At 36.7% G+C, this 13480-nt stretch overlaps 1 protein-coding gene across 1 annotated transcript in view; it reads left to right on the forward strand.

The window, feature by feature from the left end:
* The window catches only part of LOC135200150 (hornerin-like), a 196679-nt gene that overhangs the window by 42502 nt on the left and 140697 nt on the right, over positions 1-13480 (forward strand). The window contains 6 exon segments of the mRNA XM_064228499.1: positions 479-1409; positions 3416-3508; positions 7865-8022; positions 8509-8680; positions 8849-9143; positions 9146-9303. Coding sequence (XP_064084569.1) covers positions 493-1409; positions 3416-3508; positions 7865-8022; positions 8509-8680; positions 8849-9143; positions 9146-9303 — 1793 coding nt within the window. The 5' untranslated portion in view covers positions 479-492.

The following is a 13480-nucleotide window of genomic DNA, read 5'->3' on the forward strand; positions in this document are numbered from 1 at the left end:
TAAGCCTGCCATTTATCATAATGTTCCTTATAATTTTAGCAAGTGTTTCCATTTCAATATTTTAATATTTGCATTGATTTTGTCAACTCAAGTTTTCCTTTTTGTCTTTAATGATTTTTAATGTACGTACATGTATTGTATGGCATTTTATTAATGTATGTTTATGTACAGTTTATTAATCTGCTTTTCCAATGTTCTTTGGTGCTTTTATTGTGCAAGTAATTGATCAGATTCCCTATATATCCGGTGATAGTAATTTACAGTTAAACCATTAAAAAAGTGTCTCTCACATACATTAGGCAATTTAACTATGATTATGGATTTATGTACTTTGAGTTAGACGAATGCAGTTTTATTGTAAGAATGAACATTTGTTGACTGTACACATTTAACCTAATGGTTTAGAATTGTCAAGAAAATTGGTTTTAATCCGTGTTATTTGTAGCATCGTATATGAATGGCAGTTGTACGATTTCAGAATAATTACCCAAGATGTCTGAGAGATTCAACCGTCCAAGAACTCCTCCTGGCCCTCCTCCATCCTCAAACTCCCGCAAATCCTCTGGCCGAGGACCAGCCTCTTCCTCTGCCTCCTCCAAGTCACTACCCCCAAAGTCGTACAGTGACCGCTCATTTGAAAAATATGACAAAACCTACACCAAGTCCTCCGGGTATCAATCCTCCAAGGATTATCCTGATGAGAAGTACAAAGGTGGCAAGTTGAATGATAAAGTGACGGGTTCAAAATATGTCTCAAAGAGTGTTTATATTGATGATAATTTCAAAGTGGGTTCCAGTCATTATTTAGCCTCTCAGAGGTATGGTGAAAGCAAGGATGGTTATCCAGCTAAATACTCTGATAAAGGGAGGTATGGCTCTGATGATAAATATGCCATGACAAGCTCGGCAGCTACGTCCGCTACTAGTCAGTATGGCGGTAAGAAATATGACGATTACAGCTCATACCCAGATAAAACAAGCAGGTATCCCAAGCAGGATAGTGGCAGTTCGTATTATGGAAGTTCCTATGAGAATTATGGCTCCTACGATGGGTATGGTGCTGACAGACACCGTGGTGGTGGTGGTGGCTATGGTGGTGACCATGTAGGGGTGGGTCCTATGAGTTTCAGTGGTGGTAGTCGCCTTGGTGGAGGTTATGGGGCCGACAAAATTAGTGGTGGTAACTTGGGATATGGAGGAGATAAACTGGGTAGAGGTGGTGGGAGTAATTATGGAGGAGAAAAGCACGGACGAGGAGGAGGAAGTGGATATGGAGGAGAGAAGCATGGAACAAGTAACTTGGGTTATGGAGACACCAAGTCTGGTGTGGCAGGAGGACGTTCCAGGTTATATGGAGATGATGATCGGCGTGTCTATCGTAACTCTTACTCTCCTTCCCGAACTGCCAGGTTAGATTTTTTTTTAAGTATATGGTTATTGGAGGCTTTTCTTACATGTACTGAAATATTTTATTCATCAGTGGCAATAGTAGATTAATTTATTTTAAATTTTGGTGCTTGAGTATCATCATAATCATTTTCATTTAAGAATCACACTTAAGACAAGTGTGTGTATGATGGGTTAACAAAATCTTTTTGTTTGTGAAACAAATTAGAGAAGAATAGTATGCTGTGTATATGTGTATCACAAACAATACAGCCATCAATTTGTGTATTTATCATATACGTACATATACTATAATTCCTTTATACTATTATGGATTTCATAATTTATAGTAGTTGTATATTTTTCAATTTTTCTGAAATTTACTTTGTACAACACTCAAATTTTTTGCATATCAAACTAAAGTGTGTCATGATAGATCCACACATTTGGATCTATCGTTATTTAATAGAAAAATATGCCTAAAGTTAAGCCTTTCGTCTTTTTACATTTTTGCGGAGAAAAGGATAGTGATACATTTCTGCCAAGAATTTTATCACATTCAGTATGCAAAATGTGTCCCCTAGTTATGACTTGGCTTCATTTCCATGGACATAAGAGTTCAGCTGTAGAGATTTAGTCATGTTAAGAGTTCAGCAGTAGAAATATACAATATGCATATATTTGTCACTATCACAGCCTAGTTTTCAACATGAATACACTGTATATTAGACAAGGCAGTAAAGGAAAGAAATGTAGCATGAAATTTTTCATCAATAAGTAATATGTATTCAGACTTCGTGGCAGATAATGCTAATTTATGTGGAGAAAGGATTAGTTGGGTTGAATCTTGGAAATACGCAGTTAGGAACTTTGTTATTCAATACAGTCTCTTGAGTTGGAATTTTGGCTGCAAGAAGACTGGGAAAAAATATGCTGAAATTTATTATAAAAGTATGAAAGTAAGATTCGTATAGTTACACAGACATGAATTATGGTACGTATAACAGTGAAACTATAAAAGCTTTTATTTGAGGAATAAAGTTTTAAGAAGTTTATTGTGAATCAGATGGCAGAATAGCATGAGAAAGGGTGCATCAAGGTTAATGATGAAAGGTAGATGGTATTTTTGACATGGCTTTCACACCAACCCTAGGAGGATAGTAGTGCGATATTGTGTCAGCGAGGCTTCTCTAAGCACCAGATTAGTTGAAAGACCGACTGACTTGGATGAGAACAATGACATGGAAGGGTAGGGGTTTTTGAACCGTAAATCAAAGGAAAGCTATGAAAGGCAGAATTTCATGGAGGGCACTTTTTTTTTTTCTCTCTCCTCTCTCTCTCTCTCTCTCTCTCTCTCTCTCTCTCTCTCTCTCTCTCTCTCTCTCTCTCTCTCTCTCTCTCTCTCTCCCTCCATCACACACCATCATATTGGATAATGTTGAGGAATTGTAAATCGTGCAGACCATATGTTAGGGCAATCTTTTCTTTTTTTTGTCGTTTGCATGAAGTATGCCTGTGTACCATATGTGTAAACTTAGAGGTGGTATAACAGCTATAGGCTTCGTCTCATATAGGTTAAAATGTCACTATTTATTGACTTGCTGAATTTTAATTCCTATTTTATGTCATCTATTTTTTAAATATCAGGGTTACCTCACAGAAAATGGACTTTTTTTTTTTTTTTTTTTTCAATAGTGCCTGTTATTACTCAGTGATTATTTTGTGACCTTATGCTGCTTTGTATGAACAGTTTAGTCAGTTGACAGATGTGTCAAATAAGTAGCAGATTTTGTGTTTTATGGTGTTGTTTGGGGCCGAGTGAATTTTGAGTAGTAGCAATTCATCTTCTGATCGAGTGACAGTAAAAAGGTAGGGACTTGAGACAGGATCTTAGGATTTTTTAATGTTATGCATATTGTTAGATCTTAGGTATTCAGATACAATATCAAGACCTCCCCAATGTCCCCATTTTGACAACTGCATTGTAACTAGCATTGATCTCTTGGAGTGCTTGAATCTTTTATGACAGATCTGACGTGAGGAGTTATGGTGGAACGTACGACGATTACAGCTACGGCTCCTCGTCCTCCACACGATCAACTGAGAAGCAGTATCTTGACAGGTTGGTGGCATGTTTTTAGTTAAACTGCAGCTATGCTCCATGCTAATGTGTTTAATGAGAGTTCAAGGTAAAAGAGTACTGTAGCCACTCTATGGTTTATATAACTGAATCTGTAGAGAGCCCTTCAAGATTTCTTCAAGCTTTTATTACTACTATTACTACAACTAATGTACTAGATACCATATTTGCATGAGTAGCCTGTATCATAAACTAAGAATGTTAATACTTTTCATTTTAATGAAAGTAATTACAGTAAATTGTACCAAAGTAACCATACTCATTTTTTGTATGGTAGAAGTCGTCCTTGCATAAATTTTTGTACAAAAATACAAAGCTATGTTTTACAAAATCCATTATTTTACTAGTTTTGGTCAGATCTGGTCATGAATTCAAAATTGCTTCATTAGCATTAATTAGTGTGGCCTTCAGAGCGGTTACTTTACTTTTTCTCCATCTTTCTGTTTGACCTTCCGTTTCAGTTTTTGTTTTCTCAGGATGTTAGCTATTTATTTAGAATTGTAAGTTGTGTTGTTGTAATCTTTGCCATAGCTCTACAAAAGTGTGCACTGCCTTCCAGCTTGCAATTTCCAGAGGACCTACACTCAAGATGTTGTTAGATTTTGAATAGAGTGAATTCAGTATTTATGTGTAATTAAAATGTTCAAACTTTCTTAAGATGATTTTAGAAGGCTGTTGCCTTTCAAAGAAAAATTCCACTTAGGTGATGCATAAATGAAAAAAATAGTAAACAGAGAATGAAGAAATAGCAAATCGGGTGGAGTAGCAAACCAATACTGGATTGGCATAGAAAAGCAACAGTCAAAAAGTCCAAAACAAAGTGTGTGACACACTATTGTTATGAAGTAGTTAACAAGTCACAGAGTCCCATTTCCAGACTTTTGAAGGACTTCATCAGTGAGAGAAGAAAATTTGTTTAAAGATCTATAGAAAATACCTTGGGTTTGTATGAATTAAGTATAATTTTTTTCTGAAGATAAAAATTTAGAAAGTAAGATTGAATTAATTCTATCGCATGCAGATAAAAAAAACTATTCAGACAACCTTAAAATCAGTACAGCCTGAGCCATTGCTGTCAACCCAAGGGGTAAATGTGTGGTCATTGGTACGAACAGTGCCACGAGAAAGCCATACGGTAGTTTTACAGCTTATGGAATGAAGACATTTTTGGGCACCTGACATCTTCATACAGTGTGGATTTTGATGCTGTGCAGTGCAGGTAACCTGCTCTCTAGTTTTGTGGAAGGAGCCATCTGTTTTAGTTCCATTCCCTTTGTGTGGTGTAAGAATACTACCACTGTAGATCCAGTGTGTCATAAAAGGTGACACTAATGACAGATGCTGCCGTGCAGTCTTACATTTTAGTAAAAGGCTAGGCACACCGCCAATAACTGTAAAAGCTGCTGCCTTGCAATCATAATAACTGGAAACTGCTACCTTGCAAGTGGACTTTTTTTAGTCAAAGGCAAGGCCCACCTACAATAATTGTGTTTGATGACAGCAAGGACATGCAGTCGTAAAAACCCCTTTGAAAACGTGGTTCGGAAGTCACTTAAAGCCGTTGGTCCCGTTGCTGAATAACCACTGGTTCCATGCAACGTAAAAGCACCATACAAAAAACAAAAAACAAACCTTTGCCAAACAATAAACCCTGCCTGATGTTGTAAGGAATAGGGCACATCAGGCAACCGACCCCTTAATGTAGGGATAACAGTGGGAAAGGAGAAGCCATCTGTTTTGGTTACCTATAATTTTCTTGATTACCTTAATTCATGAGTCAGGTCTGACCTGCTGAGGCCAGAATAAATGGTATTTGTAGAACTTCTGTTGTTTATATATGAACTATTGTTAGTGAATGTAGTTCATTTTTACTCAGAATTTCAAGTATTTAGAGGGTAAGCGCAGTTTATTTTGGGTACTTTTCATTTTTAGGATTGTTATGCCTTATGACATATAATCTCATCTGCAATTTTTTTTTATTATTTTAAATGTATTTGTCCACTTGTTTGTAATTTGGTATGAGTTTCCTAACAAACTAAATGGATAAAGGTAAACATAGCAAGTAATATGGCTTAATCCAGAGTAGAGTACATCTGCTTATATTATGAAAACAATGTTGAAATCTACTGATTCTTCTTAGATAATTTTGAACCAGTAGTAGTGTATGAAATCTCATTCTCCATATTGTTAAGTAGGTTGTAGTCTCTTCTGAAACACCTTAGGTATTTAAAATAGGTTGTGGTCCCTTCTGAAAAACAAAAAATTCATATATATTAGGTATAATCCACTCCATAATATAGGTATAAGCCACTCTATAATACAGTTAGACACTACTATTTGTCCATTGGAATATTTTATCTCTGGTCTATGTTATCTCTGATTTAGTCTATTGGGTACATGTCCTTTGTTTTGTGGAAAGCATTGTGTCCATAAGACTTGGGCATAACAGAATCTTAAGAATTGTTGTATATGGGCATTTTGCTTGTGTTTTCTGTGGTAAGCCCAGAAACTTGCTTATGTTTATTGTCTTACATCATGTAGTAAAGTAATGCTTGCATATGCCAGTAGTATGTGGTTTTGAAGTAGGTGATGATATATTATTTATCTTCCATTTTTAGTTCTGGTTTAATGTTAGAAGCTGTATCCATACACCATGTGTTCGTTTCCATTGGATTCCTGTTTTTTGCCGAAACTACATAATAGTGACATATACTTGGCTTTTCAAGCTAGTCTTTTATAAGTATCAATTTTTTTTTTTCTTGTTATATGTAAACTCAGTCAGAGATTTAAGTATCCCAGGAGTTTAATCCCTTTTCATTGTAGCACTTTTTATATTATTATTGAGAAATTTGACCAGACCAGCTAGTCAAGTGAGTTAAATTCTGCATGCCATAGATTTATGAACAGTTACTATCTTCTAAGAGGTGGGATTACATTAAATGCATCACTTAATTCACATGCAGTCAGCAACATGGGTACTGAAATTGTGTTTAAAAAATCTTATGTTTTTCAAGCTTTTGTAGTTATTCTTTAGTGTTAGGAATACTAGTATTTAGTTTATGTTTTATGGGTTTGAATTCCATGTTTGCTTTTACTTTTATCACTTTATGTACAATAGAGTACTGTACTTGTTTTGAATGAACTTTTCTTTTGATATTCTGATAGAGACTTTACATATAGAAGCTTGGTTCACTTTCTACATTTATGATTTTTCTTCTTTTGTTGTAAAGCACTTAAAAATGAGTTGTACATCTCATGCTTAAGTATCGTGGAGGCATTTGTCATTTGTTGTTAGATAGTTAAAGGTTAATTAACTATTTTGGTGCATTGCATTAATAGTAGTCATACCTTGTTAGTTGCAGAGACTGCCTATGTTATGCATTAATTGTTTTCCATTCCAACTAGTGTATTTTGAGTTTTCCAGTATTACTTTCTCTCCACTATAGCAAAGTTAATGCTGTTTAACTAATAGCTTTGTCAGGTTACCCTGCATTCTGCCCTATTATAAGGTGATGGCTGAAACTTTGGTGTCATTAAGACCTAGGACTTATTTGTTAGATAAGTAGCCTCCAAAATAAGGGATAGTACCCATGTTTAGTTCACCATTAAATTTATAGGTATCATTTATCAATTAATGCCAACACTGCCTCATATAGGTAAGCAATAGCAAAGACTGTTGAATAGGCAAGTCATTTTCACAGGAACACACTTGTAATGCGATCTGTTATGTGCAAGTTGGCTCCATAGCCTCTTGGGTACTGGGGAATGATAGAAAATAGCTTTGGTTCAGGAGAGAATTAGCATGAAATATAGTTATGTTGATATGGGTAACAGGTAGAGCTTCTTAGAATAGTTCTCAAATTTAGCCTTCATTAGTTAACCATATTTATTTTTATTAACAGCTTATTTTCACTTGGAAACAAGTTTACAATAATACGTGTCAGTTTTTTTTTTGTAATTAACTACGGTTGTTTTTAAAGGAATTGTTTCACCTATAAGGTGGAATTATTATAAAAGTTGAAGTACAGGACTTGCATGGCCATGGCAGAATTAATAGAATACCCTATATTGGAAGGCATCGTGTTCCTCTTTGATTCATATTTTATGCTTGATTCAGTAGTCAACAATTGGGTTGTCAAGATTTTTTTATGCTAAATTATGGTATCTACAGACTTCCTTGCTGTTGTATATATGGTGTGCAAGGTAATTTTAGAATGTACCGTAGGGTGTTTTAAGAAAAATAACCAGATTTATGATTGTATTCAAGTAGAAAAGTTTGGTTTGTCAGTTTTTCACTCATTTATGGTTTTGGAACTTTTACCTACTCGGGTTTGGTAGGTATGTCATAGGAGATAGCGTCGTTTATGGTCCTCCTGGTCAGTACCCACGTGACTTGCAGTCCTCGTCTTCCCCTGGTCGGCGTCCTCCCAGCCCACCATCTCCGCCACTGCTCAGTCGCAACAGCTACAGTAGATATTCCACTACTAGTCCAAGGCGTAAGTATTTGTCCAAATATTTTCTCAGGTTCTTAACTCAAGTATGATTAACTCTTGATGTTTTATGAAGATGCCCATTGGTGATGCATCAGCAAGTACCTTCAGCTACACAGCAAAATGTACATTCTTTTAGTCATTTGTTAATGACATGTTTACCAGTGTCCAGGAACTAGAAGACACTGTAGAATTTGGTATGAAATGCAGTACCATCTGTTTTAATATCCCACCTCCATTATTTTAAGTTTACACACATTCTTGACTGTATAGGTGCAAGTTAGTGTTTTAAAAGCAGTATCTCTAAAGATCCAGTTTATACTTATTTCACTTCATAAAAGACATGGATTGCTTCCAAACTTTGTGTATAGGAACCAGAGGTAATTAAACTTGTTTGTACAAGTTTAATTACCTTTGTAGCTCTGGTGTGAACATTTATCTGTTTTTAGTGGAAGTGTTATTTTTTTACAGTGTGTGTTTTTCCTTACTTAGGTTATTCATCTGGAAGGAGAAGTTTAACGCCAACAGCTTCAGCATATCGATCACTGTCCCCATCCAGTCGTAGACCTCCCTCACCCCCTTCTAGGAGGCCACCTTCGCCTGATAGTTTGTATTCTCGGGGACGAGACAGAAGTTATGATTCAGGACGGTCAAAGGATGGAAGGTTATTGTTGTAGTAGATTTTTCTTGTATATATATGTATATATATATGGTCTACATATTTCTCTCTCTCTCTCTCTCTCTCTCTCTCTCTCTCTCTCTCTCTCTCTCTCTCTCTCTCTCTCTCTCTCTTATGTTTTCATATGAAGGCCAATTTTTCATTCATTTTCAGATATAGTAGTAAAGCTGCAACCTCAAGAAGTCCTGTGAGGGACAGCACCAGAAATGTCTCCGACAGAAGAGATGATGGACGCTTAAGAGTTGATGACCGAAACAGGAGAGATACTGACAAGAGACTAGGCTCTCGAGAGAAAGACTCTTTAGACTCCAACAAAAGACCCAGACTAGGGGACCATCGAATGTGGACTATCACAGCACCAGCAGTACAAGAGGCTGGGGTAAAGATGGCTATGGACAAAGAGATGATCGAAATCACAACTCACCTACTCGTAATGCCCGCAGGGATACCAGAACTGATGGTGGTAGCAACAGGGACAGGGGCGGGAGAAGAATTGAAGATCGACTGAGTATTAATCCTCCATCAGGTTCTAGGAGGAGCCCTGCTGCTAGACCTCGAATGGGTCGTAATGCTGCCTCGCCCAGAGATGGGAACAATAAGAAGCCCAGGTATGCCTTTTCATTCATATTTGAATATTTATTCATGGGTTTTTAATGTCTTGGCTGTTGTTGGTGCATATTTTATGAGTGTGAATTATAGTACAGTGGTACCTCGTTTGTCAAACGATTATGTCGAACTTTCCGTTTTTCAAACAAAATTTTCAAGAAAATTTTGTATCGTTTGTTGAACAAATGCTCGTACTACCTCAAACTGACTGATTATCTAGTTTATACTTGTATTCGACGGCCTACTGGGTCTTACAAGTTAAACTATATTAACTTTTTTCCATTTACAATATATAGTTTATTGATAACCATATTCCACAAAATAAGTAAAAGTATAAAGCATTTAATATAAAATTTAGCTTTTGATATAACATTTAGCATAAAAGATGTATAAAATCATATGTAACTGCGGTGACGTCACGCCCAGCTGACTTGAGACTGAACGAGGGAGCATTGATATGTTGAGGAGAGAAGGAGAAGAGAGAGTTAAACTATTACTGTATGTATGTAAAACCAATAACAATTCACATAAAAAGGGAATTTCCCAATGAATTTAACATAATGATAAAATATGAAAACAAACAAATGCAATACAGAAAAAAAGTCTTAATTGAGCCGGTGTTTGGTGCGCCGAGTGAGACGATCTAGTTGAGCCATGGATATAGAGAATTGAACAATATTAACAAAATATTAAATGAAAGAACAAAGCGTTTCACAATAAATTTTAGCATAAATGATTAACAAAATTATTCATCATTGCGGTGATACACACTAACTTGAGGTAGAGGGGGGAAGCGGCTATATTTTTGAGGAATAATGAATGAATGATTTTAAGATATCGTGCGTTGTGGTATTGTTGAGGAGAGAAGGGAGAGTAAAATCTTTACTATAATATGTACATAAAAGCAGTATTAATTTACCTAAAAAATAAAATTTTATTTCACAATAAATTTAACATAATGATAAAACATGAAAACTATAAAATTCAACAAAGGAGAGAGGAGAGAGAGAGAGAGAGAGAGTGAGAGAGAGAGACGAGAGAGGAGAGAGAGAGGAGAGCAGAGACGAGAGAGAGAGAGAGTAGACAACAAGAGAAGAGAAGAAGAAGAGAGAGAGAGAGAGAGAGAGAGATGAGAGAGGATTATTCACCCATTTTCTTTCGCTTACACTTGACTTGTCCAGATAACTTTTATTCTTTTATGGTAAAATACCAATCTACTAGTGACAATTGCTTTTTAGATTTTTTACTACTGTAAAAGTAACTCTACTCTGATAAACAAACTGGCGATGATGCCAGCCTCTGCATGCCTTCAATTGTTTGTTTAAATGGCTTCCTTGTGAAAAGTTATTTTATCTTTCTTTTCTTGCATTCTTGACTTATTACTTATTTGTTTGCAAAATCCTCATGTTTGTGTTAAAAGTGCCATTTGTCAACAGTAAGTTGATGTATTGTGGCATAATTAATCTCTTTCATGCACTAAGTTTCAAGTGTAAACACGCTGATTACTCTCTCTCCCTCTCTCCTCTCTCTCTCATCTCCTCCTCTCATCGGATACTCTCTCTCTCTCTCATCTCTCTCTCTCGTCTCTCTCTCTCTTCTCTCTCTCTTTTCTCGATCTCTCTCTCTCTCTCTCTCTCTCAATCTGACTCACACACTGTCAATTTCTTTGATTATCCTTGTACATAATGTGTGAAAAAACAGTTCGTAAATAATACACAGAAAAAATAAAATTTCGAAAATTTTACTTCATATAACGTACAAAATAAAATTTCGAAAATTTTACTTCATATAACGTACTGTTTCATTACTTTACACTCTTAATTAAACTTTTGAACACATTAATAATAGAAAAAAATGTGAAAAGGGGGACTTTTTGGCTTGACTGGAATGAATTATCCTGATTCCCTTTATATCTTATGGGGATATTTGTTTCGTATTTCGAACAAATCATACTTCGAACAGCCTTCTGGAACGGATTAAGCTCAAAGTATGAGCTACTACTGTATTATAAATCTTAATAGCTTTATTTTTACTCAAGTCATCTTATAGGGCTGTTTCCAGGTCAGGTTAGAATTGTATTTGGTACGGTTTGTTAGGTCAGTGGCCATGTCCACAATTATGTGGTAACTTTAAATTAAAGTATACTGCATTGTATACTGAAATTCTATTTGTTAAAAGTTATTCTTCAGAAAGGGAAGGGAGTCTGATTTGTAAATGTAGAGTAAAACCATTTGCTTTATTTATGGTCATGTATTTAAATCAAATACAGTAATGCCTCAGGATACGAAATTAATCCGTTCCGAAGCGGCTTTCGTAACCTGATTTTTTCATATCTCAAACCACGTTTTACATGTAAATTGCCTAATTCATTCCAAGCCCTACAAAAACACCACAGTAAATTTTATAATAAAGCTAAATTGACCAGTAAACAATGAAATACAACAATTTGGACCATTCAGTAGCTAACATAAACTATACTATACCTGTAAATAAAGTGTATTAGTGTACATGGTACAAGAAATGCTGTATGTACATATGTAGTAAAATGTGGAACCTTACCTTTCGAGTGAGGCGATCTCCGAAAGTGGCGACAGAGGACAAATGGCAGAAAACATGAAGACTTAACTTTACGAAACACATTAAAAAATGGCAGAAATCATTAACACTAAACCTTACGAAACACATTAACAAATGGCAGAAAACATTAACACTTAACATTACAAAAGACTTAAAATTAATTTTTATTTTTTACATTTTTTTTTTTTTTATTTTTACTTTTTTACAAAATTTCAATTTTTTCACCACTTTCAACTTTTTTTTTTTTTTTTTTCAAATCACTTGGATCTTCCTGTTTGCTTACTACTACTAAAGGCCTCTTTAAAAAATAACTGTCCAAGGAAGATTGCTTCTGCCTGCTTTTCACAATGTTCCTGAAACGACTTGGGCAAACATCATCGAACTGCGCAAGCATACGACCTGTGTAAGCCTTTTCAGGGTGTGTCTTTTCTACAAATGATTGCACTTTATGAAAAGCAGCTAGAACATCCTTAATTTCTTCCGTTGTCATAGGGTCCTCCTCCTCCTCCTCCTCCTCCTCCTCCTCCTCCTCCTCCTCCTCCCCTCCTCCTCCTCCTCCTCCTCCTCTCGCCGCTGCTAGAGAACTCTTGAACGACGTTATGTTGCATGGCCTCCAACTCCTTCAGGTCATCCGTCGTAAGGTCCTCTTGGTGCTCCTCAAGAAGGTCATTGATGTTGTTCTCGTCGACGACCAGCCCCATGGACTTGCCAAGAGCAACGATCTCGTCAAGATCTGGTTGCAAAACAGTTTCAGGATCGTCAACTGTTTCTGAATCTGCATCAGCTTCGTCCAGGTTGAATCCCTCGAAGTCTCGGGCGGATACGGCATCAGGCCAGTTTCTTCCACGAAGAATTCAAGGTTTGCCTCGAAACCTCCTGCCAAGCTTGATCGATGAGTCGAATGCATATGATGATATCGAAATGCTCCTTCCAAAATTCATGCAGGGTGAGGTTTGTGGTATCGGTGATGTCGAAACATCTCTTGAAAAGATGTTTCGTATACAGCTTCTTGAAGTTCGATATCACTTGCTGGTCCATGGGCTGGAGGAGAGGGGTGGCGTTAGGTGGAAGATAAAGAACTTTGATGAAAGCTAGGATATCTTCCTCAAGGCCAGGAGGGTGAGCTGGGGCATTGTCCAACAACAGAAGACATTTCAGAGGGAGACGCTTCTCTTCCAAGAATTTCTTCGCTGTCGGGCCGAAACACAGATTTACCCACTGGGTGAACAAGTCTTGTTACCCAGGCTTTCGCATTAGCCCTCCACATCACCGAAAGCTTCTCTTTTAGCACTTTGTGGGCCTTGAAGGCTCGAGGAGTCTCCGAATGATTCACAAATAGGGGCTTGACTTTACAATCCCCACTGGCGTTCGAACATAGTGCGAGCGTAAGCCTATCTTTCATAGGCTTATGCCCGGGTAGCTTCTTTTCCTCCGTGATGTACGTCCGAGGTATTTTTTTCCATAAAAGGCTAGTCTTGTCTCAGTTGAAGACTTGCTGAGAACTGTAGCCTTCCTTGATCGTCATCTCATCGAATGTCTTAATAAAGGCTTCGGCCGCTTTCATGTCCGAGCTGGCAGACTCTCCATGCCGCCCCACCGAAT

The sequence above is a fragment of the Macrobrachium nipponense genome, chromosome 26 (assembly GCF_015104395.2).
Source record: "Macrobrachium nipponense isolate FS-2020 chromosome 26, ASM1510439v2, whole genome shotgun sequence".
Taxonomy (NCBI): domain Eukaryota; kingdom Metazoa; phylum Arthropoda; class Malacostraca; order Decapoda; family Palaemonidae; genus Macrobrachium; species Macrobrachium nipponense.